A 27835-nucleotide genomic window follows, 5' to 3' on the forward strand; every position below is an offset into this window, starting at 1 on the left:
AATTCGTTTTCGAACAGTTTGAATACTTGAATTTGATTGAATTACTTTGAATATTGTTTCCATGCTCTTTTAAACTCGCCTTAATTCTAAATAATTATTCTTCAGAAAAAACTATAGCTAGAGAGAAAAGTATGTGAAAATACTGTATTATCATCAGGTTTAGGTATCTCTATAAGATATTTCAGACCTCTGTTTTACAGTGTATGGAAGCATGAAATTTTAAGTCGAAAGATTTGATTTAAAAAAAGAAGAAAAAAAGAAAAGAAAGAACACAAAAGTAACTTCATGAAAGCTTTGTAATAGAAAGATTGTGGTGTGCTGAAGGGTGAAACTTTCGTAGTAGTCGTAACTTGTTATTGGTATTCTATATAATTTGTAAAATAAACTCATGATACTTTCTGCACTTACAACTTCAACTCGGCTAAAGTATCTACACACACCTAGTTATTAGACATCGATAACAGCCTCCATAGGATCCGGCTATGAATGTAAGTAGAGAAGTTTGGGGATTCGCTCACCCTTCATGTTTTGTTGATCATTTAAATGAAGTCAAATATCGTCCAAAAAATAAAAATGATGCTTGTTAACTTATAATAATTATAGGTCAGATCACTTGCCGCAACTGAGAAGCTTCCATGCTTCACGATCTTCCACTAACTTCTTAGTTGTGGCGTATGACTTTTCTGTTTTGATACCGTCCTTCTCCCTCTCCCCCTCTTTCCTGCCACCGTACCTCTAGCACGTCCCTCATAATATAGTTCCTTCGTAGCGAATGTCCCAACCAATTTATCTTCCTCTTCTCAATTATATGTAGAAGTGTTCTTTTCTCCCCACCATTTCTAAGACCCTCTCATTTGTTTTCCGCTCTATTCATGTCAGTTAATTCTCTCCGTTCTTCTCCACACCCATATTTCGAAACCTTTTAGTCGTTTCCCATCATTTCTGCATAGTGTCCAAGTTTCTGACCCATATAGGCCAATATTCCACACGAAGCATTTTATGAGTGTTTCTCTTTATTCAAGGTCCCACAAAATAGTGTTTTCTTCCTCCTAAAGGCTTCTTTCGCCATTCCTATCCTTGCTTCTACTTCACGTTCATACTTCGTATTACTACCACCTCGTAATAATACTACCCATGGGGTTATCTTAAAACGTTGATAAATGCTCTTCATTATGTTCGTACAATCACTTAATTGATTTACAGTTATTATATTATGAATCATGCAACACTAGAACAGTGTTTGAGATCTAAGATCTCGGTGAAACAGTGTTGCCCACGAGACTAGTAAAATTTCTAGTTTCGTGAACAACAGTAAATGGTGTAAGCTTTAATTACGAGGTGCATTCAACTTATAGCACCTTATATTTTTTTCTCCTCAGGACTAGTAACAGCTAGAAACATGCTGTTTGTCGTTGTTAATACGTGACAGAGATAGAACACCGTCCGGCACACAGGACTCTAGCGACAGCGGTGAGAAAGATGACTGTTTTTGATACGATAGTCATCGTTTTTGCCATTTGCGTGGTGTGACACCACATGAAATTCATGCCAGGTGTCTAATATGAGTTTGTGGTTGCGACAGTTCAAAGAAGGCAGAATGTCGTGTGACAACAAACCAAAACAATCTCGGCCTCTGACGACATGGTCAAACGAGTGGAGAAAGTTGTTTTGGACGATTGACGCCAAAATTAGCATTTCCGTGGGATCTGTGCACACTGTCGTCAAACTGCTTCTACGAGGCCGAGATTATCTTGGTTGTCACACGACATTCTGCCTTCTTTGAACTTTCGCACCCACGAACGCACATTAGATCCATCCCGGACACCATCATCACATTTCTTACTCATCTGGCGATGAATTTCAAGTAGTGTCACACCACGCAAATGGCGAAAACGAATGATCACACGCTGTTCTTGTAATGAAAACGTCGCCATTTTACGAGCATTGTAAGTATCAAAAAATCATCACTCTCACCGCTGCCTCTAGAGTTGTGTGTGCCAGACGGTGTTCTATCTCTGTCACGTATTGAGAACAAGTGCTCGCGTACCTTTGAACAAACATCAGGTTTCTATCTGTTAGTAGTCCTGAAAAAAGAATTGGAGGTGTTATAACTTAAACTAAACCTCGTATTATGTAACATTATTTAACTGTTAAACTGCTTAACCTATGTGATATTTAGTTGTTTTTATTAAGAAATTATTTTCATATTAAAAAGCAAGAGAGCCTACTTTCTATATGAATTAACATTTAATAAAAAGTTTTTGCCTAATGCTTGATTAATTGTATACTATTAGTTATATTTCTGTCACATTACTTATAATCTATAAGAGGCCAGAAGTTTAGTCAGTATTTTGTCACTTCATATAGCCTATTCTCTGAAAATTTGCCTTGTTCAACTCAGATTAATATTAATTCTGTGCTGTCAAGGACTTTTATGTGAAGATTAATTAAAACCTAAGTGACATACATATTTTTAACTAATGTTAAGTATTCAATAGTTATTCGCACGCAGCTTTTGAGTTTTCTATTACTAAGTGCAAAATTCTACGTAAACAACTTCCAAAAGTCAAGTACATAAATTTACAAAGTGAGACGAGACAAGAAAAGCTTTTTCGGCAATCGAGTCAACTTCATTTCTCGTTTCGTCTCGTCCCGTGGACAACACTACTTAATGTTAACAATAAGTCAGCAATAAAGCCATTACCTTCATAACTACTAATATATAATTGATTGGTCCAATAAAAGAGCTCCCACGTGGCTAAGAGGTTAGCGTACGCACCTGTGGCGTGGGAGACTCGGGTTCGACTCCCGGCGGGAGCTCATGTGGTTCTGATCCCACGTTAAGTTGTAGGTCCACGTTTCATATAGCCTCGCTGCTGAACGGGATGCTGAACTAAAAATCGTATCAAATCCAAATCAAAATTTTAAGAGTCAATATTATATACCTTCGGCTGTAGTAACGAAACATTTAATTTAATCCTCACTCTGTACGGTTAAGCGGAAAAATCTTTTTACAAAATGACTACTTTTGGTGTCAACTATACAGGTTCAGATAAGAAAAAAACAGCCTCATGACATTATCTTGTTCTTTGTTTTGCTTACACCCAATATTTCTGCTGAAATTGAGCAATTTAGAAACAAGAAATTAAAATTTACATTTTTACTTGAAAAATCTAAGAAGTCAATCAATGTTATCAAACACAGTGTTATTTTAGTTGAATCAATACGAATGCTAACTGAAAATCCAAAGAAAATGTCATGCTTTAGATAATATAAGAGCAGACCCATTTGTGTGTGTCACTCCCATATACACACACGTGTAACCTTTATTAAAGTGCTTTTCATTTCGTGCGAGGGGTAAAGTGGTCCAGCGAGAAGCTTAGCAGCTACTGAGGCGGGCGTGTCAGTGCGTGTAACTACACGCAGATCGATGGTCATGCGACTGCAATGCTGTGAGTGCAATGCGCTGTTGCTTCTCATATGAATATTTAATAATGTCTACCGCCTTCAGCATTCTCTTCTATTAGACGTATTATGGATTTGTTTATATGCAACCTCAGCCCATTCCCCTGTGAATCCCTTACAATGACTATTTCCTAATGCTCCTCCCGCAATTCCACTGAGACATTCTCCACCAAGAATTGAGTGCAGGCTATCTCCTTAATATTTAATAAAAAAATACCGTCGTCATAGAGTATGCCTGTTGCATTTCAATGTGTTTGTCTCAATAAAATACAGCCGGAGAAATATTCTGTTTCCTACTTCTCTCTCTCTCTCTCTCTTCATTACGAACTCCACCATTCTAATGAAGAACTGTATGCTAGTGGATATCGTTTATGGTTCTTCATTTGAAGATTCCGGGTTCAAACCCCACGGGCAGCCATTCCAAATGCTTTCCGAGAATTTTTTCTCAGTTCTACAAGGAAAATCCTTTTAAACAAAGGCACTTGCTCAATTTATACTTCATTTTCCACTGTTGTAATTGTTAATAGACGTTTTTTTTAAAGGTGGTTCTCATTTCAAACCGTTTACATAGAGTGCTCAATAAATGTACACACTGTTTAATTGCGAATAAGTTTGAAATTGATTGACGAGAACGTCTAATTTTTGATTGTATTTAGTTTAATGTTCTGTTACTACATTGCATCCCAATAATGATTTCAATTACTTCTTTTGTCTAAGCGACGTGAGTGAAGCAACATAACTGGCAGGCTGACATTTAAAGAAAGAAATGTGGTCTTGAGATGGTCAAGTACGAAACTACCAGTGAGGTCCAACGACAACGGTGGAATTAATTTGGAACAACTCTCGACAGTTTAATAATTGCCCGTATTCGTGATAAATTTGAAGCCGACGATTGTGTTACAGATGTGTACAAAACCGTTCTGGACCTGTAACAGCAACAAGTTCTGCTAAGGGCCAGTGTATTGATGATAACGGCCAATATTTTGAACACATAACCTAACAAGTTCTTTACCACGAATTGTAATGCAATAGCAAAAAATTAAACCATAACACTACCAAAAATGAGACATTTCCGTTAATTCATTTGAGAGTTATTCAGAATTAAACAGTGTATACATTTTATTAAGTCACTCTGTATATATGTTCTGGGTATGTTTATGAATAACATCAACTTTGGTGCACCGATTTTCATTGTTCTTTCTTGGATGAAATAGTACATATTTTCGATGGTTCAGCATTTCTTTAGGATCTGATGGTAATCTTTGCTGCCAGACTATGAAACTTCTCAACGGATTCTGACAACGAAAGGACATAAACCTGTCAACGTGACTTCCTAATCAAACCTAGTCCATTCGATAAACATAACAAAGGTATGTTCATGCACAAAAAATTAGGTGCCATGGACAACGGAGTAAGTTTCTGGGGCCCATTAACCCTGTTAGTATAAAGAAAATGGTAGACTCGCAGTGAAATAGCTATTGCATCAACACTGTTCATTGGAAAGTCATGTTTTATAGTTCATTCTCTTCAGCATGAAACAAGCTTTCCAGAGGTGCTATGTATTGGGGCCCATAAATACTTGAATAGGCAAAGTTGGGAGAATGTCGGGAAAATTCCCTCCAGAAATCCCTCCCATCAACTTTCGACCCCTCTGGAGCGGCCCCTAGTAAAATCACATAGTTCAAATTTATTTAGAAAAATACTACAGGGGATAAGAAATGTGTGTACCAAGTTTTGTATTAATAGACGGAATAGATAAGAGGGAAAAGTTTGTATACCAATACACGATTTCCCCTCATACCTATTCCGTCTATTAACACAAAACTTGGTACACACATTTCTTATCCCCTGTAGTATTTTTTTAAATAAATTTGAATTATGTGATTTTACTAGGAGCCGCTCGAGAGGGTCGAAAGTTGATGGGAGGGATTTCTGGAGGGAATTTTCCCGAGATTCTCCCAATTTTCCCTGTTCATGTACGTTATGGGTCCCAATATATAGCACCTCTGGAAATCTTGTTTCATGCTGAAGAGAATGAACTATAAAACATGACTTTCCAATGAACAGTGTTGATGCAATAGCTATTTCACTGCGAGTCTACCATTTTCTTTATACTAACAGGGTCAATGGGCTCCAGGGACTTACTCCATTGTCCATGGCACCTAATTTTTTGTGCATAAACATATCTTTGCTATGTTTATCGAATGGACTAGGTTTGATTAGGAAGTCCCGTTGACAGGTTCAAGTCAATTCCTTGTGAGTTAATTACAGAAAAGTTACTTGATTATATGCAACCACACGTCCTTTATTGTGATTGTGGTTGCATAACGGCAAGGGGGTTTACTGCAAAATTTCGGAACCCTAACATTTTAAAAAAGTGTTCACGTGTGTGAGGTGATTTAAAATGTTTTGAAATAAAGTTAATAATTATTAATTTCAGGTATAATCATAAACACTTTTTACCGTATCAAACAAAGGCTTTATACACGAACATAATATGTTTATTGATCGTTAATGATTTTAGTATGAAGTGATAATGCAGGTTGTCTGAAGCTTCGTTAATAAATAATACAACAACAACGTTTTAACAGGCATAAAGATTTTAAAATGAGCACTACTTGACAAAAAAGAAATATGTAGGTTAGTAAGTAAATATTGATTCTGACGATAACTTCGCCTCCAATTTACGTCTGTGTGGATGTAAATATAATAACAAAAAATAAAACTAACATAAACAAGATTCGTGTCGTGACCTGGTGAGCACAACAGTCATTATACATTTTCTACATATAAATTTTATTCGTTGCATGAAACACCGGGATAGCTATTTGATCTTGCAGGAATAAAACAGCTCCTGGCAAGCTTCTTCTTGGCAATTTTTATTTATTTATTTACTTTTGTTATTAAATTGACATTCATACTGACATGGATTAGAAGTGGACTTCTTTCAGAATGCATTATTATATAAGAATCTAGATTGCTAGAAAAACAAAACTGCAAATACATCTTAGGGAGGAGGGTGATTCAATGCTACCGCTTTCACCTCTGGTGAAAGGGGCCTTGTTTCGATCCAACGCTATGTGTTTGGGTGGACAACATTGTAGCAATAGTTATCTCGGTGTTCTCACGCTTCCTCCCACATTGTTGTTCCACCAATTCTTTCATAATAATTCACTTCATTGATCATCTGTCTATTTTAGCCTAAAAGGCCAAAAGTGCGTTAAGTATTTAATTTCATTTCCTGCAAACGAATTATCTCTTGTAGACTAATCCACAAGTTGAAACAATTCCTGTCAGTTAAAGGTTAACGATATAATATATAAATGGTTTAAACTTTCTTGTTTCCTAAAATAGGCTGAATTAGAATTAATAATACAATTATACAATTTTGGTTATGAACGCCTGGTCTTAAGTCGGCCAGGTAGAAGCCTACTCTACACTACAGTTGATCTATCGTCGGCTGACAATTTAAGATCCGCTCACATCGAAACCAAATTTGTACAAATTTGGTCGTACATACTCTCGCGAAGTAACTGATGTTTATCGAGACAGTTAAATTATTTTCGTCTTACTTTAGTTTTGTGTTATTACTGTTATAATAAACTTAACAATAAACTTATATACTTGTTGGTTCATAAAAACTTATATACGAACAAACAGGTATGTGTTAGAATAGGCGAGAGAATAACAGAAGATAGTGCAATTGGAAGGGCAATTTGACAGGGATATTGTTTCTAGGCAACAACACTTAATATCTATCTAGAAGCAATAGTGAGAAAGAGCTTAGAAAATAAAGATAGCGTTTTGATAGGAGGTAGAATGATTAGGTGGATATGGTTTGCAGGTGATATGGCTCTTGTTGCGGAATCTGAAGAGAAAATCAATAAGATGTTAGAAAACTTGAAGAAGGGCTGCAAAGAATATGGGATGAAAATAAATGTTAGAAAGACAAAATCCATTGTGATCTGAATGAAGCGGTCGGTGTCAAATATAGAAGAAGTAGAAGGAGAAAAAGTAGAACAAGTGACTAGTTTCAAGTACTTAGATAGTATTATTAGTGATGATATGAAGTGTGAACGTGAAATAAAAGCAAGGATAAGAATGGTGAAAGAAGCCTTTAGAGGAAGAAAATACTATTTTGTCAGACGTTGAATAAGAAGTTGAGAAAAGGACTCAAAAAATGCTTCGTGTGGAATAATGTACTGTATAGGCCAGAAACATTGACATTTTGCAAAAATCATGAAAAACGACTGAAAGCTTTCGAAATGTGAGCGTGGAGAAAATTGAGAACATTAGCTGAGTCGAACGGAAAACGAATGAGATGGTCTTAGAAATGATGAGAGAGAAAAGAATAATTTTAGATATTATTAAGAAGTTAAAGAGAAACTGGTTTGGACATTGGCTAAGAAGAAACTGTATCATAAGGAGTGTGCTATAGGGTATGGTCGCAGGAAAGACAGGAAGGGGAAGACTACATCAAAACAGAAAAATGGTACGTGAAGACGAAAAAGTTAGCGGAAGACCGTGGAGCATGGAAGCTTCTCAGTTGCGGCAAGTGACCTGCCAATCAATAATGGCAGAATATCTATGATGATGACTATTATTCCTCTTACTATTATTAAGATCGTTGATAGCTAACCTAACAATTACAACTGGTCGTAAGTCGACGACCAAGTGTAGTTACATTTTTAAAACACAACAATTAACTGTATTTTACAGTGACTTACAAGGAAATAAGCAAACCAACATTTCAATCCACTTACCCAAATGACAAGCCTATCATCATCTTTTCCCGTCTTTTGCCTCCAGAGAGGAACTGCTCGCTTCTCGTTGGAAACGAATACAACATAACAATGCTGAAGCTCACTTGGGTGCTGGTTTTTTACCGCCTGGCACAATTTCCATACATTCTCTTCACTGAAAAAAGACAAACATAATCAACTTCAATTATTAAGTTCGTGCATTCATACTATCTAGGTATATTTTGTTCAGCGCTCTATCATTAGAATTTTATCTTATGTATTAATGTAATGTGACTGAAATTACTTATATTTATTATTACACCCTCGAGATCTTCCGGTTATAACGGGCAGCGGTGGTAAGGACTCCTATAAAGAAACTTCCAACTTCTTATCGAACTCCTAAGTTCTGCTGACATGTACAAGTTGAACAGACTATTCTATCTACCGTAACCAGACGTACTATTTGAGCAGGCAACTTGATCAAGGTTGGTCTCCAATGATACACCCATTTATTTGAAACTGATACTACACTATCAATACACTACACTGTCAATACTCCAGAATATAGCAATACCAAAATCACCCCAACTAAATCACAACTTTAATTTCAGAAAATATTCACTAATATTCGGGTTCCTCAACCTGAGGTATACGAACTGCTGCTGATAGTAAGTACGACTTATGGCACCCCATCTTAGTATATAAAGTAGAATTTTCATTAATCATGACAATATGTGCATACGTCATTCTTACTCTACATCAGTACACACACAATAAATAAACGAGATGCAGTAACTTAGTATACGTATTTAAAATACAGTATGTTATTCTATGTATGGAATCATCTTACGTAAATACAGTGTCCCAAAAATTACTAACTATTTTTAGGAATATGTTTTGAATAACTGTATGATCTCTATGTCATTTAATAGTATGTTACCTACTATACCACACAAATCTCTACTCTACGAAATCTAATGGGTTAAGTTCAGTGACCATGCTGGCCAAACTCAAAGGAAAGAAAAATACGAGAGTTCCTGGAAAAGTTGCTGCAGACTACTGCTTACCCTGGCGCTAACATTCCGATATTACAAAATTTCGAAGAAAATACTTTGTCAAAATAATCTTTGACTGTTTGTTTAAGTCGGTTCGTTTATGTTCACAGCAGTTTGAAGAAGCAGTTTTGTGTGTGAGAGAGAAACTTTTCGTGAACACTTCTGGGTAATTATTTTATAATTTTAAAAATAGTTTAACACCAAAACATGCATTGCGCGACTTCATTTCGCTTTTATAGATAAAACTAAATACAATAGGACAGTGCACAATTAGTTTTCCAAATTCCACCGTGGTTGCATATTTCTCAGTGATGATTTTCGTGAAGGTCGTCCATCCACGTCGTTGTTACCAGTACTTTTGATGGGGTGCTTGAAATGATAGAGACAGGCATATATCATACCGTGAGATTCAGGAATCCTTGCACATTGATATGAAAGCAATGCATATGATATTGCATGGTCACCTGAGTATGAGAGAACTTTCAAACCATTGGATCTCGCACAACTTAACTAAAGTTCAAAAACAGGCTCGTGCCAATTGGTGTAAAGAAATGGTAAAAAGAAGAAGAAGAAGAAGAAGAAGAAAAGAAAAAACAACCGTGGTTTAATCTAATTTAGTGTACTGCATCGTTACAGGGGACGACACTTGGATCTACTTATACGAATCCGAAACTAACAGCAATTCGCTCAGAGCCGGATTTAGGTTTGATGAAGCTCTAAGCTATTGAGAGTAATCGTGGGCCTTTTATACGTCCAACCTATCCTTTGTCAACTGACATTTTAGGGGCAGGGGAGCAGGAGGGGCCCCAAGAAGCCACTGTTGCTGTATGTAGATTTGATTTGATTTATTTTTATCTTAGTTTTGAAATCTACATCCATTTTTTTTTTTTTTTTTTTGTATCTTTAAGATTTTTGAGGCTCCAAGAAAGAGTGAGGCCCTAAGCTATTGCTTGTTTAACTTATATGTAAATCCGGCACTGAATCCACTGTTTGTGTGTTTCAAAGTGAGCCAAAACCAACAAAAACTGTTTGATCGTGGAGTGATGCGAACAAATGCTATAGCCGGCATGTGGCAACTATACCTTTAGAAGATCAAAAGACTGTAAATGCTGAGTGACAGAAAGCAATTTGTTTACAAGAGGAATGAACTGCGTAAATAAACCCAAATCATCCCATCATTCTTTACCACAATAACGCGACTTCCCATTCAGTATACTATACTCTTGATTTTTTTTCCTGTAAAAACGTCGAATTACTGAAATCTTGTCCCTACTCACCTGATTCATCACTTAATCATACATTCTCACACATGAAAAAGATGCGTGATGAACGATTAATGTTGCCTTAGGCACCCGTTAACACATTCCAAATACCAGTTTCTGAGGTTCTACTTGAAACTGTTGTGAAAAATAAACTAATATGCTTACAAAAGCCAAGATAATTTATAATAATCAACGTTTATCGCCGTACAACGAAAACGCTAACAGCGAGAAGTGATTTTATGCAAATAATTCATCGTCTCAAGACAACATATTATGACTATCTACCATAATCTACCGAAGCCGGAAGTGATTCAAATTCACTATTACTTCCTGTTTCAATAGCGGTTTCAACATCTATCGGGAGGGAGGGGGCCGCTGGCTCAATGGTACAGCGTTCACCTCCGGTGCTTGGGGTCCCTGGTTCGATCCCAGCTCGCGCCGTGTGGACTTTGTGGTGGACAAACATCGTGCTCGTGGATTTTCTCGGGGTTCTCCAGTTTCCTCCCACTTTCTTCATTCCACCATTTCATTCATTACTCATCATCACCGTCTTCTTTAGCCTAACCGGCATAATCGTGGGACGTAAAACCTAAAGATTTTATTTTTTTCAACATCTATCGCCATAGAACGAATTTAGTCTCAAGATAACATAGGCTTATCATGACTATCCACAACACTCTACGGAAACTGGGCGTTGTTCAAACTTATTGATACTTCCAGTTTCAATACTGATTTGCGTAAAGTATAAATGGTCGATGTTATCAAGATTTTTTTTTTTTTTAATCGATTCAGCTTTTGCAAGAACAGGCTCCACCTCGTCCATTGAAGCTCTATTCAAATCAGAAATACGTTAAATTAACCATTTCGGTTCGCCACATAACAAATACGGTCACAGATAGCTGAAGCCTTTCATTGTACACGATTCAGCGTCAAGACAACATATCATGACTATATCCAGAATCAGGGATGAATTCAGGGGGTAGCCCGGGGGAAATGTCCCCCCCCCGAAGAAAATTCATTCCCCCCCGGAGAAACTCCCAAAATTTCAGTCACAAATGTAGAAATTACTTCACCCAATTATTTGTTTTTCTTTCCTTGCACGTGAAGTCGAAATCCGATTTCTCAATATACATATAAATGACGCAGACCCATTCTATATAAATATTAAACATGTAACATCTAAGATAGAATACCAAATAGTCAATAAAACCTGTATTTCTTAACGCTATGACCCAGTTTGACAGAGCATGAAATTGTCAATTGTTGAAGAAAGGTTTGTATTTTAGTAGGTACTATACTCTCGCTCTATATTATATATTAGTAGGTAGCACTAGCACAGATTGAGATAGCAAAGGAAAGATAGGGAAGATCGTTTGATCATTCCATATGATCTCTGATGTCAGCAGACTTCAGTTCTTGAAAATGTACAGTTTTTGCATTATTTGAAATACAGCGTCTAAATCTCATTTCTCGCATCGGAAGTAACAGGCGTAAATGTGTTTTACGGTTGTTAAAGTAAACACACCTTTCTTTAACTAAAAATAAGTCAGTTAGGCGGGCTATACACAACGAGATCAATCCTAGGAAATATCTTAGGATTTATCTTCGGAAAAATGTTATGACATATCTTGTAGGAAATCCTACCCTTTTGTGCCATACACGTGAAGAGTTTTCCTGTCTGATCGAATGACGTTTATCAACGGTAGTTCTATTTAATAAAAGTACAAAGTTGAAGAATTATTATGCTAACCAGACTGCACATCCTACTGACATTAATTTCAGGCGCTATTGTTAAATTGGATACCTATATAAAAAAAAAGAAAAATAGAAAAAAGGAAAAAGCATAAATGTCAGAAGGGTGCTGGTAAACTTTTGACGCACCACATTTTAGAAGATTTACAAGTAAAATTTAATACTTTGCATGAAAAGACATATTTATAAGGAACAAATTTTTTGCAAGCAACATAACTAAATACAAAATAATACACCTGTATTTTATGTTTACTTAGGGTTACTAGTGTAAAATCATTATAAATGTTTTAACGACGGATAAAATAGGTGAGAGACAATGTTTAGCAGAAAGAGTCCAGCTATTTTTTCTAAGAAATGTTACAATTTCGGTAGTTTCTATTCACATTAGTTTAGTGTAGGTTGGTTCAGGTTAGTTACACTTATGTTACGTTAGATTATATTGGTATATGGGTCCAGCACAATTTTCAAAAAGCTATAAAATTTGGCTTACTTCTATTAATATTAGGTTAGTTTAAGTAAGTTAATTTCATTAGGTTAGATTTGGTTAGGTTGTGTTAGGTCTAAGTACTTGCATCTTCCACTTCTCCTGTAAATTTTTGTATGTTTTGCCTACTTCTGGACCCCTTCTGCGAAACATTTACCCAAGTGAGTGCATATGAAAGATGACCGGTGATACTAATTTCCATCACCGGTGTATTTTTGCATAGTTTACAGAAGCTATAATTTATGTTTACAAGTGGAGCGCTACTACTACTATACCATGACAAGTGCTATTCAAACTCGTATCATTGCCAAAACCCACTCGTTTTCACTACATTCACTGAAGCGCCTGCTTCCTTCGCTCGCACCCCCTCGCTGACGCTCCGGCCCCTGCTATGACTCGGTTAGATAGCATTCGTACTTTCCAGAAACCATCTAACAACTTGGTTTGCGTTTCTTGCACTATAGTTTTTATACTATATATCCGGCCCCCGTATTTGTACGCAAATCGTAAAAGAATTGCAGTTTATCAACAATTGCTTTTCATGGTCCCCTTGAGGGATTTTATCTATGCTATGTAAGATATTTTCATGTCGGTCAACGCAAATCATTTAGGAAACAGTGAAAAATTATAATTTTTCACCAATTATTTCGAGTAGTACACCTAAAGTAAACCTGCACGATCAGAAGATACCTCATCAGCTGTGTTTTCACTTGTTTTGTTTTCACTTTCTCTCACCTGACGTCGCTTAAATCGAAATCTTACGAATTTTCTTTCCGAAATAGAGCGTGCTCTAAACAAGAGAAATCTCATAGGATCGTTCAGAACACAGGAAATGACATGCGATATGTTGCCATACACGTTGAGATGTTGACTCTAGGACAAATCGTAAGAGATTTCCTAGGATCTATCCTATAATGTATAGCGGGCCTTAAAGGGTGAGATTCAGAAGGCGTCATTTAGAGGGATCAGGGAGGAACAGTTATCCCTCCTGGATTAATGATTTATATAGAATTTATCAATATAATAGTAGTATATAAGTAAAAGATTGCTATTGAAGGTGACGAAGGAGGGGCAAGCGGAGCGACGGCCCCGGGCACCGAAGAAAGGGGCGCACGATTCGGGAGGGAAAAAGAAAAGAAAAGAAGGAAAGAAAAAAGAGGGAATGAAAAACATGTGCACATATATAAAATGAAAGGAAAAATTTAATAAAAAGTGCTCAAAATCAAGGAAAAGCAGGGTTTACGAGGTTCACTACGAAAGTTTTGAGATACGCATTGTTCTAGCACAGTATTTGAATTCCAACAATTGCGTTCGGTAGTGGTATCCAGAGCGAAGAAGCGAAGTAAGTTTCAACTCGCCTCGCTTATCGCCGTGGCCGTATCGCCTTCATTTGTTTGTTGATGTGAGCAGTATTTGGCTGTCTAGAATGGAGCTCGAAAGGGAACATTTTCGGGCAATGATCCTTTACGATTTCAAAAGTGGTTTGAACGAGACACAAAGCATTGACCGTTTGCAAAGGGAATTTGAGGACCTTGCTCCTTCCCGTGCTACAATTTTTCGGTGTTTTGGTGAATTCAGAAGAGGCCGGACATCGCTTAAAGATGAAAAGAGAGCTGGTCGTCCGGCAACAGCTGTGTCAGATGAAAACATTGCCGCTGTTGAACAAATGATTCGAGAATATCCTCGAACAACTTTCAAGGACATTGAATCTACAGTGAACATTGGATCGCCAGCAGTAACAAAAAATCTTCATGATCATCTTCGGCTCAGGAAGGTTTCATCTCTTTGGGTGCCTCACACTTTGACTGAACAGCAGAAGCACATGCGTGTGGAATGGTGTGAAGAAATGCTTGCAAGATTTGATGGAGGCAATTCTCGACGCGTCTCTGACATTGTTATTGGTGATGAGACTTGGATCTATCAATCTGACCCTGAAAATAAACGCCAGTCTACAGTTTGGATCTTTCCAGACGAAAATCCACCACGAAAGTGAAGCGACCGCAAAGTGTGGGGAAGAAGATGGTCGCAACTTTCTTCTCCAAATCTGGCCATGTTGCAACTGTTCCACTTGAAGAACAAAGGACTGTTACTGCTCAGTGGTACACCACTGTTTGCTTAACAAAAGTGTTCCAGAAGCTTTGGGAACGGCGTCCAAGAACTGGATTGCGTGGGATCCTGCTTCATCATAACAACGCCTCCGCACACACTGCCAACATCACAATTCAGTTTTTAGAATCTACGTAGGTCAAACTTATGACTCATCCGCCGTATAGCCCTGACCTGGCCCCGTGTGATTTTTTTCTGTTCCCCATGATAAAAGATCGCATGCGTGGGAAGAGATTTTGCAGCCCTGAAGAAGCTGTAGTGGCTTACGAGAATGAACTTTCAACACTTGAAAAACAAGACTTGCATCCTCGAAAACCACTTTTGGAAGCAGTGATGCCAAAGTGTGTACAGTGTAATGGTGAATATTTTGAGAAAATGTAAGTGTTAAATTGATTTTAAGTATGTAATTTATTTCACATCTCAAAACTTTCGTAGTGACCCTCGTACTTTTTAAAATTTTCTCACCTTTCGCAGCTGGTCTGTGGACCTCACTCATATGTACGGAGGTTCCGTCGTATACTCTTGCCCCAAACACTGAGTTTCCACGACACGGCACTAATCCTACTGAAGATTTCGTAAACTAAACTGTTGATGTGTATGAAGTAAAGAAACCAAGGCTAATATACTTGATTTAGAATCAGAAGTGTGAGAAAGAATGATTACTTTTTGTTAAGATATTCCTATGTATGTTTGTTTTAGAACAAAAAATATTTGAGTTAATTTAAAAAAAAAAACTTCTACATTAGTAACAAACAGGAAGTACTGAATATAGGAAAAAAATAACTAAAATAGCTACTGTAAATAGCAGTTAAAGTTTAGTCTAAAATATTTTTGTCAGTCTTTATTTAATGTTTTAGATAAAATTAAACGATTTTTAAAAATATAATCTCACATTGAATATTTATCAGCAATTAGTCTCAATATTAGCTAAGATGTGCATGTGAATGGAATTGTTAAATATGCTGCTTTCTTGCAAAAATACAGAAAAACAACCTCCCCCCCGAGGAGTTGGCATTCCCCCCCAGGTGAAAATGTCTGAATTCAACACTGTCCAGAATACTCTAACAGAACCGAAAGTGGTTCAAATTTACTATTGTTTCCGGTTTCAATATTGATCTCCGTAGATCGAACTCAGGAAAAGATGTCAAGACGTGACAATTTGCAATCGAATCACCGTCCCAAGAATAGGTTTTGTCTTCTCTGTTGAAGATCTACCCAAACCGGAAGTGGTTAAAACTAGCCGTTCTGTTTTTAACATTTATGGCTATAGCAAGGTAGCGAGAAGTGATCTTTTACAAACGATTCAGCGTCTCAAAACAACATAACATGACTACCAATAACACTACCAAAACAGGAAGTGGTTCAAATTTACTATTATTTCCGTTTCCAATACTGATTTGTATGGAGGAAAAACAGTAAGAGAGGTCGACATGCAATTTTTGCAATTGATTCAATTTGCCAATAATAGGATCTTTTCCGTTAAACTTCTGTTCAGACTGAAAGTGGTTTAAATTAATCATTTCTGGCTTGAAAATTTATCACCAGAGAACAGAAATGGTAATAATAGATACCGACGAACGGCTTTTGCAATCGATATAGCGTTTCTCTCTCTCTCTCTCTCTCTCTCTCTCTCTCTCTCTCTCTCTCTCTCTCTCTCTCACACACACACACACACACACACACACAAACACACACATTGGGTGAGTCAAAATAAGTGTTACAAGCCAATATCTCGCGAACTATACATCATATATGAAAAATATTAAGAGACAATGTACAATACAGAGGGGCCTCAGAAATGAGACAAACATTAGGTTTCCCCCGCCCCCCATGTTGGGGGGAGGGGGGTAAACGTGAAATTTTAAAATGGGAACATAGGTCGAGTGATACCTCGTTCGAAAGAGCTTGAAAAATTGAACAATTTTTGTAGGAAACAATTTTTGATATGGGGCACCGTTTTTAAGATGGGCCCCAAAAATGGTCCTGTATCCGATAAAATTTCCAGTACTTATAAATAAGTGTTACAAGCCAATATATCGCGAACTATACATCATATAAGAAAAATATTAAGAGACAATGTACAATACAGAGGGGCCTCAGAAATGAGTCAAACATTAGGTTTTCCCCGCCCCCCATGTTGGGGGGAGGGGGGTAAACGTGAAATTTTCAAATGGGAACATAGGTCGAGTGATACCTCGTTCGAAAGAGCTTGAAAAATTGAACAATTTTTGTCGGAAACAATTTTTGATATGGGGCACCGTTTGCAAGATGGGCCCCAAAAATTGTCCTGTATCCGATAAAATTTCCAGTACTTATAAATCGGAAACGTATGAGTAGTAAACGATTAAACAAAAAATGAAAAACGAAAACATCATAGGCAAAGTGGAATGATGTTGTCATGGTGTTCCCACGGCCCCGGGACCAATTTCAAACTTTCAAATGGGAATATACCTGTAAGTTGAGTGATACCTTGTTTAATAGATCGTGGAAAGCCAAACAGCTTCGTACAAAATTTGTTTTCATTTTCGGCAAGCCTGTTTCAAAATGGCCGCCAAAATGGTTCCACATTCAGATAGAAAGTGCAGTGTTCAAATTGAGTATTACACGCAATATCAAGCGAACTACGCATCAAATAAGAAAAGTGTTAAGAGTCAATGTACAATACAGAAAGCCTGAAATTGTGAAAGTTCCCTCGCCCCGCTTTTGTATGGAGGGGTGTACATGGAATTTTCAAATCGCAACATACGGCGAGTGATACCTCTTTGATAGATCGTGAAATACCAAACAGCTTACTACAAAAGTTGTTTTGATTTCAGGCAAGCCTGTCACAACAGCATTACCACAACCTAATATCCTGTAAAGTAGTAGAATAACGTTTAGTAATTCTACGGGTATGTGCGATGTTAAAAATTGTAATTTCAATCACTGTAAAGCAAATAATTTCAACACTTACCATGTTACAAATGATGCTCGATATGTTCTCCATCCTGCTCTACACACCTCCGTAAGCGGCGGCATAGGGATGTTCGTACATCATGTAGCATCTCTGGAGTGATAGATGCACACACGCCTTGGATACGCGCCTTCATATCATCAGTAGTTGTTGGTACGTTGGACATTACCCGATCCTTAACATAACCCCAGAGGAAAAAATCAAGTGGGGTTAGGCCAGGAGATCGTGGAGGCCAGTGAATAGGGCCTCGGCGCCCAATCCATTTATTCGCCATACGGTGGTCTAATAAGGCTCTGACCTGGCGTGCGTTGTGTGCTGGAGCACCATCATGTTGATACCACATTCTTATACGTTCAGCGAAAGGAATATTCTCTAACAACTCTGGGTATAGTACATCATTGATAAATGCGGCATAGGTATCACCAGTAAGACGTCCATCAAAAAAATATGGTCCAATGATATGGTTACCAAGGATGCCACACCATACATTAAGAGACCACCGATGCTGATGAGCAACTTGTCTCTGCCATAGTGGATTTTCCCTAGCCCAATAATGCATATTATGTCGGTTTACGTGTCCTGTGTTTGTAAATGTAGCTTCATCGCTAAACAAGATGGTGGATATGAAGTTGCGCTGTCTGTTTTCCATACCTTCCAACCATAGACAAAATTGCAATCTGGCATGAAAATCATTGCCAGATAGTTCCTGATGTAAGATGATATGATACGGATGAAACATGAACAAAATACGCACTACAGATCTTTCGCTAACTCCACTGGCCTGAGCGAGGTGTCTCGTGGTAACATGTGGGTCTACATGCACTGCTGCCAATATTCCTGTTGCACGTTCTTTATTGGTTGCAGAGCTGTAAAGACCCCTACCTCGTCCCCGGACAAGACTACCATGTTGCTGCAAACGTCTCTCCAATTGCAGAAATGCCGTGAGATGTTTGTTGGCGTTGGGATAGCGCATTGCATACATTAGTACCGCGTTACGATAGTTTCTTCTACATTCGCCCAACACCAGCAACATATCTACACAATGATCAAACACCGCCATTGCTCTATTCAAACGCTACCCAAACTAATAATATTAATGCGAGAGTGTTCGTTTCCTTGTACGGAAAACTTATCACCAAAGTTGATATCCCGTTCTTTCTACGCTTTTGAACCGTTCAACACACAACTACAGCCCCTACCTACAATATCCACTGCCACTTAAGTCACTAACACTCTCACTAACAGCTAGGCAATGTAACATCAATGATGATTTTACGTTGAACACTACTACCCAACAAGAAAAAAATAATACCATACTATTCACACTGCATGAACAAACAACACACAGGTACAGTCAAATGTTCTCAGTAGAACAATGAAAATCACATTCCCGTCCCCTATGTGATCGGCTCTATTGACACTTGTGTATACCAGCCATTATTAAGGAGGTAGAGTACTAGCTATTGCTACGTTTCTAATGTCTATTTTCGGGTTTCCGGCACCAATTTATAATAAGTTAAAATGTCTATTTTCTGGAGTTGAGACACCACTAATTTTACTACATTTATTTCTACGTAGTATCTAGATTGTATCCCGGTTCTTAAACTACGTGACAAACACAATTTACAATTTTCTTAAATTGGTTTTAATACTTAATCTTGAGAAGCGTTTATATTCCACATTGACATATTTAACAAGATGTCTGCACACTTACACTTACATTTATTATGTTTCCATAGCGATTACATTAATAGTTGACGATCAAAAATAATCTAAAGATATTTCTTTGCAACTTTCTTTTCTTTGTATAAAACGGCTCAAATAATTCGCCTTTGATCCTTTTTTTATAAGATGGTACAGATTGTTAATGCAATATACAACGTTATCGTTGTACTATGTTCCGAAGGCCATCGGTTCCATTCCCCAGGCAATGACGTTGACGGGCTTTCCTTACTCTAACTGGGCACATGTTGAGATGTTGCCTACAAGTAGGGCTTAATAGGTACCTTCCTATCCCTTTCTCATAGGATTGTAGTGATTGAGGAACGACGTCTCTTTACGCATACGTATTAGTATTATTCATTGTCTTATTATTTTCATTCATATTATTATTATTACTAGTTTTATTTTTTTTCGTAGTAGTATCCTTATTATTATTATTATTATTATTATTATTATTATTATTATTATTATTATTATTATTACGTTAACCCTTATGGGTCGATTTTGCCCCCGAACATTTTACTTGTTATTCACTTACAGTATGATGATGGAACCTCGTGTTCGACATATTTTTAGGCCTGTCTGTATTGTACATTGACTCTTAACACTTTTCTTATTTGATGCGTAGTTCGCTTGATATTGGCGTGTAATACTCAATATGAACACTGCACTTTCTATCTGGATGTGGAATCATTTTTGGCAGCCATTTTGAAACAGGCTTGCCCAAAATGAAAACAAATGTTGTACGAAGCTGTTTGGCTTTCCACGATCTATCAAACAAGGTATCACTCAATCTATATTCCCATTTTAAATTTTGAAATTGGTCCCGGGGCCCCATGATGGGGCCTTGGGGCACCACAACAACACCATTCCACGTTGCCTATGGCGTTTACCTTTTTCATTTTTTGTTTCATGTTTTTCTACTTAGCCGTTTCCTATTTATAAGTCCTGGAAATTTTATCGGATACAGGACCATTTTTGGGGCCCATCTTGAAAACGGTGCCCCATATCAAAAATTGTTTCCTACAAAAATTGTTCAATTTTTCAAGCTCTTTCGAACGAGGTATCACTCGACCTATGTTCCCATTTGAAAATTTCACTTTCACCTCCCTCCCTCCAAAATGGGGGGAACCTAATGTTTGACTCATTTCTTGGGCCCCTCTGTATTGTACGTTTTCTCTTAATATTTTTCTTATATGATGTATAGTTCGCGATATATTGGCTTGTAACATTTATTTATAAGTACTGGGAATTTTATCGGATACAGGACAATTTTTGGGGCCCAACTTGAAAACGGTGCCCCATATCATAAATTGTTTCCTACAAAAATTGTTCAATTTTTCAAGCTCTTTCGAACGAGGTATCACTCGACCTATGTTCCCATTTTAAAATTTCACGTTTACCCCCCTCCCCCCAACATGGGGGGGGGCGGGGGAAACCTAATGTTTGACTCATTTCTGAGGCCCCTCTGTATTGTACATTGTCTCTTAATATTTTTCATATATGATGTATAGTTCGCGAGATATTGGCTTGTAACACTTATTTTGACTCACCCTATATATATATCCGCAACAGTATATCGAAACCGGAAGTGACTGAATTTATAGTACTTCGTTTTCAGATTCTCATAGAGATAAAACTATCATATATATTGAGAAGATTTTTTTTCAATCGATTCAACGACCCAAGATAGGTTCGATCTCCTCGCTTAGCCCTCTATTAGGGTTCCCGTTCGTCCGGGAAAATTCGGGACCGTCACGGAATCGACATCTGCGTCCCGAAAACATTTCTCGGGACGCTTAAATGACCCGGATTTCAGTGAAGAAGAAAGGATGGGAATATTATAGCTTGCTTTGCTCACAGGATTAGGTATATAATTATTCTTTTCAACTTCTGAGTATGGCAATTCATAAGTTGAAAAAAAAAAAAAGTTGTGCTGACGTAAGCATACATGCGAGTTATTGAGTTGTTACTTTGTTAAAAATAATTTGTTAGAAAATAAAGTAAAAATTCAACGAAAAAAGTTCTTTGAACATAACAAAGGCCGCCAGAACATATTACCAATGAATTAACCGTTCTAAAAATAAATAAATAAATAAATAAAATAAATGAAAACAAAAATAAAATAAAAGATACAACACGAACACACACAACGTGTGGAAGGAAACATCATACCTTGAATGAGCTAAAACAGACTCTGACATCCACGAAACATAATAGATCACGAGAAATTAAAAATGTGCTTACCAGGGGGAGGGGATAAATCGTCTGCTTACGTGTGCTTAACTACGGAGGAAAAGGTATACTAAAATGACTAAAAATGTGATTACGTAATATTTGAACAACTCTACCTAGTGGAAGAAAGAAAATTAGTAAATAACATTTCTTTTCATTAAGATTGTCGTAATTTAGTAGCGTCCCGGATTTTCATTTTTGAAATATGACAAACCTACCTCTATTCAAACCAGGAGTGGTTAAATTAAACGATATTTGGTTTCAACGTTTATCTCCATGGAACAAAGACAGTAAAGGATAGCGAGTAATGACATTTTGACACGTATTTAGCGTCCGAGAATCAAATTCTACAAGATAACCAAAGAAGTTCTTGCCGCTTTAGAGCAGTAGTAAACAAAGAGCAATACAGTGGACGGTACGTACCTTTAGGTTTCGAAGTAATCTCCATCAGCATCCAATACTTTTTGCCAACGTTCCTGCAGCTCTACAATAGCCTTATGATATATCTCGGCGGTCGTGAATGCACAGAAATCAGTAAGTGCGGTTAGGCATGTAGCCCTCATTTACAAGGATCTCCAAGGAGGTGGTTCTCGACGGAATGAAACAGGTGATAACATGTTGGCGCAAGGTCCGATACATATGATACATGGCACAGTGTCTCCCAGCCACGATGCTAACGAGTCTCCCGCCCGTCTCCTTCTGCCGCAATGCACGATGCATCCTTTGCAACTGCTGAGAGCAGAGGTTAGCAGTGATGGTTTGGCCAGGTGGAAGGAGCTCGTAATGTATCACTGGCGACAATTCTGCCATACAGAAAGCATAATCTTTCATGGTGCAGAAGTGGTCTTGAACTGTCAGGAACAGGGGTCACGTGGCGACAACCAATGTCTGATACGCTTGGAAGTGTCACAGAGGACCCTATTTTCGATACCAGTACGCAAGTAATCAAAGATAGGTGTGTTCAGGTGGCGAATAAGCAAGGACAGAGAGGCTGTCACTCGTTGTTCCTTGTTGGCTGCCCACAATGTGTGGGGTACTCTTTTGCTTACCTTGTATGACTTTCCTATCCCATGCAGGTGCAGTCTGTTCAGCGGAAACATGGAACCTTTCTGCAAGTTAATCAAATTAGACCACTGCCTCCTCAATGACTGCTTTTAAGGCCTCATTATTCAACATATGTGGTCGTCCACTGCGAGGTTCACCCGAAAGGCTCATTATTTCTCGAATGGGATTCCTGAAACCAATGCCTGGCAGTGCGTTCATTTACGGCATTCTCCCTAAGTGTCTGGCATATACAGCAATTTCATGCACGAACTGACAGGACCATTTAGTCATATAACAAACACACGCGAACAAGCTGTTTCGATACTTCCATTTCTCTTGAACACTGGATGAGCTATGACTATTGTATGTGCGCAATGTGCGTCATTCCATTTCCTCTCCATAAGCGCATAATTAATGCGATGTAAAAAACAGCAAGAATTTTTTTCGGTTACCTTGTATCTTTCAACTAATTGCAAGCAGGGGTTATAGATGCACTACTTCAAATCTTTAATATTGAATTTACACAGTTTGGAAGTCAATTCTAGACTAAAACGATACTTACTTGTTATTATTACTATTATTAAAATTATTAAAATTAAAAAATAGTTAGTTACCTTTTTGCCACCTGCTGGACGTCATTGGGTTTTAACAGTTCTTAGACACGGCAGCACGAAGACCTAACCTTACTCTATTAGATTTTGTTCGGGTATTTGTTAAAGCACATGTCTACAACAGAACTCGCTTGGATACCATGGAGACTTCAAAGTTTGAATTCACTATGCGGTATCACTAATCGCACCGTATCTGATATGCAATCTTGGATAGGTGGAAATTGCGCAGATGCAGGTGGCAATTGTGGAACACATGTCGAAGGCCACATGTGACGTTATTAAGCATAACAAAGACCCAAATAATGTAGTTGTGGTTATATGTACTTGATTAAATACTTTCAAATTGTAATAGAAATCTATGTTATTTTAACCTTTTCGTAAAAATAGTTACTTGTTTTTGGGACATAGTACATTCTACAGTCAAAAATCTTTTATCGCTATTTTCAGATAAGTGGGAAAATCGCAGGATTACACACACACACACATTATATATATATATATATATATATATATATATATATATATATATATATATATATATATATATATATATATATATATATATATATATATATATATATATATACAGTGAAACCTCTACTAACGGACACATCTATAAAGCGGACACCTCCCTTAACGGACATATTTTGTATTCCCCAAACACTGGAATAGGAAAAAGCATATTGACAAACCTCTCTAAAGCGGACACTCTCTAGTACGGACAAGGACAGTCTTTTCTGTCTTTTATAGGTATTATTTACCTCCGTATTACGGACACTTTCTCTAGAAATAAGTTGAAAAGTGTAGTAAAAATGCATTTTTAGTAATTCACACATGTGTCACCAAGGAAGCATTGTGACATTTTGCCCCCTGAACTGTCTGCTCAGCAACCCAGACGAAGCGTCTCTGTTTAACAACACTCTTATGTCCTTTGCTTGCATCCCACTCACACCCAAGCTGTTTTAGACACAAAAGTGATTGACAGTTGCCCGCCGTTAGGGATGACACATTATGCTACTGTCTCGTTGAAGTCTTAGTACTTTTTGCCCTCAGGTATGTATATTGTCTCAAAAAGAACACTTCAGGACTCCAATCATCCCATAAATTAAAGCGCCATACTGAAAAGGAAGGAAGTACTGATAAGTGTAAAGTGCACAGAGCTATAATATGTTATTTCCATGTTGTGCCTCGAACATAGAGTATTGAATGACAGAGAATAATGCATGTAATATTCATAAATACGTGATTCATGCAAAAAAATTCTGATTGTATATTATCTTGCTCACTAATTTACATAAAAAGTACTGAAACCTCTTGAAAGCGGACACCTCTCTATAGCGGACAATTTTTGATTCCCCGCGGCTGTCCGCTTTAGAGAGGTTTCACTGTATATATATATATATATATATATATATATATATATATATATATATATATATATATATATATATATATATATATATATATATATATATATATAATCAGGTTGACTGCCATGAGCATCATATGTGGTGCTCACCTTATTTCTCGGTGGGGCCATGAGCACCATAGATGATGTTCATGTTTGATACCACAAATTATTAACCTATCCAGGTTCTTGAGCATCATATATGATGCTCATTATCACAAATTACTGTAAGATCATGAGCATTACATATGGTGCTTGGCTCCCATTGGTACATTTTCGGGAGAAACAAAATATCGCGACAAAAATGTGATATAACTACGATCCAAAGGTAAGAAGGCCTCCTGGGACCAGTACCCTCAAATCACCTTGGCAGTCAACCTTTTATATATATATATATATATATATATATATATATATATATATATATATATATATAGAGAGAGAGAGAGAGAGAGAGAGAGGGGGAGGGAATATGAACTAAATACTGTACATTAACAGAACTTTCTTCTGTTATATTTTCACCTAGAGAAAATACAACGCTCTGCAAAATAATCAAATCAAGGCTGTAATGGCCAGTCTAGCCACGTCGGAAAAGCCAACAAACAACTTCATCTAAACACTGTAACAACAGACTCCCTCGTTTTTCATCACTTCCTTAATTTGAATACATTACTTAAGGATAATTAAGTTTATTGTTAATTAGGAAGAAAATCTCATATATTCACTATCTCCCTGACAACGGCGTGTGCTCCCCAAGACATTGCTGTCAACGACAAGCATAACAGAGCATTTCCTTCCTTTCGGCTGCTATGGTTGCCAACTCTCGTTTAATAACTACACAATCTTTGACAATTATTTAATGAAAACTCAAGTTATTAGTTATTGTTTTTGTAGAATCTAGTACAGTATGCAGGAAAATTACAACCACGTTCATCGCGTAACTACCATACCAAAATTTCTATGTTCTTGTTGTATTAAAGAGTTTAGCGTACCTTTCAGCACCGGGGCTATATGAAATGTGGCTCTAGAAAAAATGAAATGAAATTTTTCAGTTTTACGTCCCATGGTTATGCCTACTAGGCTAAAAAAGACGGTGATGATTGGAAATGAATGAAATGGTGAAATGAAGAAAGTGGGAGGAAACGGGAGAACCCCGAGGAAACCCACACACACAATGTTTGTCCACCACAAGGTTTATTTGGTGGGAGCAGGGTTTCAACCCGTAACCCCATGCACCAGAGGAGAACGCTTTAGCACTGAGCCACCGCGACCCCACTGTGGATCTAGAGTTTATAGTGAAATCCGAACCACATGATTCGGCGTCGGTAATCGAACCAAGTCTCCAGTGCCAAAGACTAAATTTATAATTCAACTTCAGAAAGTACAGTTTCCTTCAATAACCACTGATCTAGTACGGTATTCAGCCTTATATCTAGTATCATATTACAACCATATTTAGGATGGAGTGAAGGGCACTAATATTTAATAAAAAAAGAAAGAAAGAAAGAAACTCATTTTGTTAATTTAAATAGTTTGAACCGGTAATCAATAAAATGCGTTCTCGAGTATATAGCCTACATGGTGCAACAGTCTACCAATGGATTCCCGCTGAAAGTACATGAGGTTTACATTCAATTTCACACAAGTTCAAGTTCCATATAGTCTTTGTATATTTGACTTTGAGTTCAACGTCTCTTTCACAGGGGCGGATTCAGGGGGGAGATCGCCCCCTTCCAGAAGAGGAAAGTTTCTTATTTTATATATAAATAAAACCCATCCCAGGGTTTGGAGCTCTTAAAAGAAGCTCTAAGGAGCAGTATTACAATCCACTGCCTCCTCAGAAGTCCGTCTTGGATCCGCCCCTGCTCTTTCAGCAGCGAGACTATAAGAGACGTGGACGTACAGCTTAACGTGGGATCCGAACTATATGAGCTCCCGCCGGGAACAGAACCGGGTCTCCCACACCAGAGCGCCTACGCTAACCATTTAGCCAGGAGGAGCGCCATGTATAGTCTTAGTGTTAACAAGGGACACTAAGGTCAGGGTACGAAATCCTAAGGGTGATGGAATTCCCCGTACTTAATATTTTTGGAAGAAAATTAACCCCACTAATAACTTCTTGAGAGATGAACAGAGACACACTATTATCAAAAGTCTGCACATTAATTACAGTATTCGTTTGTAATTTATATGAATTATGATAAATATGATATATTATGATAAATAACCGGTGAATTACTGGTTAATGGTATCCCTTATCTTGTATAGTTTAATAATTATCGACATTTAAATATGAACTCTTTATGTCGAAACATTCCAATCTGAAGACGGTTTTGTTTTTCTAATACATATTCTTTCTAGTCTCGCCCTCACTTCGACTGTTACGATTTCGAATCTTGACTGAACTTAGGAGAAATAAGCTATATTGGCGTGGTTTCAGATTAGATATCCAGTAAACAATACGATTTCAAAATAACCTTTCAGAGCACATGGAAAATACAATAATGAACATTTTAAAAATAAAACAACCTGTTGGAAACAAACTGACGTTATAAAATGCTTAAACGTAAAGAGAACAGGAAAATTACAATAAGAGGTATATGAAGGAATATGATCTCTCAAGGAATTTCTTTTCTCACACAGATACACTATCTACAAAGATAATGGAACACTACATGGAAATACAAGATTTTTATTCCCGTTATATTATTATCGTTGGTTGGCTCATTATGCGCAGTAATTACGTCAAACCATCAACTTAGTAAATTGTTTACAAGTTCTTGTATGACTGCAGCGAGTGGGATGTTTCACCATTCCTCTAGAGTACAATGACGGTCAAGAACAAGGACGACATTCCATTTTCTCTCAGATTCTCGAGGGAATGATACCTTATGTCCAACAAGAATTACCCCTACTGTTAGAAATAAAATTATGAAATTAATACCCATTCTAAAGAGTATGGAGTCACCAAATAAAGAAGCATACATCCACCAATC

General features: G+C 37.4%; 1 protein-coding gene across 1 annotated transcript in view; it reads right to left on the minus strand.

Moving 5' to 3' along the window:
• The window catches only part of tun (N-terminal glutamine amidase tungus), a 236399-nt gene that overhangs the window by 108012 nt on the left and 100552 nt on the right, over positions 1-27835 (minus strand). Inside the window, exon 2 of the mRNA XM_081735620.1 lies at positions 8229-8382. Coding sequence (XP_081591746.1) covers positions 8229-8382 — 154 coding nt within the window. The remainder of the gene's footprint in view (positions 1-8228; positions 8383-27835) is intronic.

This window comes from Thermobia domestica, chromosome 13 (assembly GCF_964235325.1).
Source record: "Thermobia domestica chromosome 13, izTheDome1.hap1.1, whole genome shotgun sequence".
NCBI lineage: Eukaryota > Metazoa > Arthropoda > Insecta > Zygentoma > Lepismatidae > Thermobia > Thermobia domestica.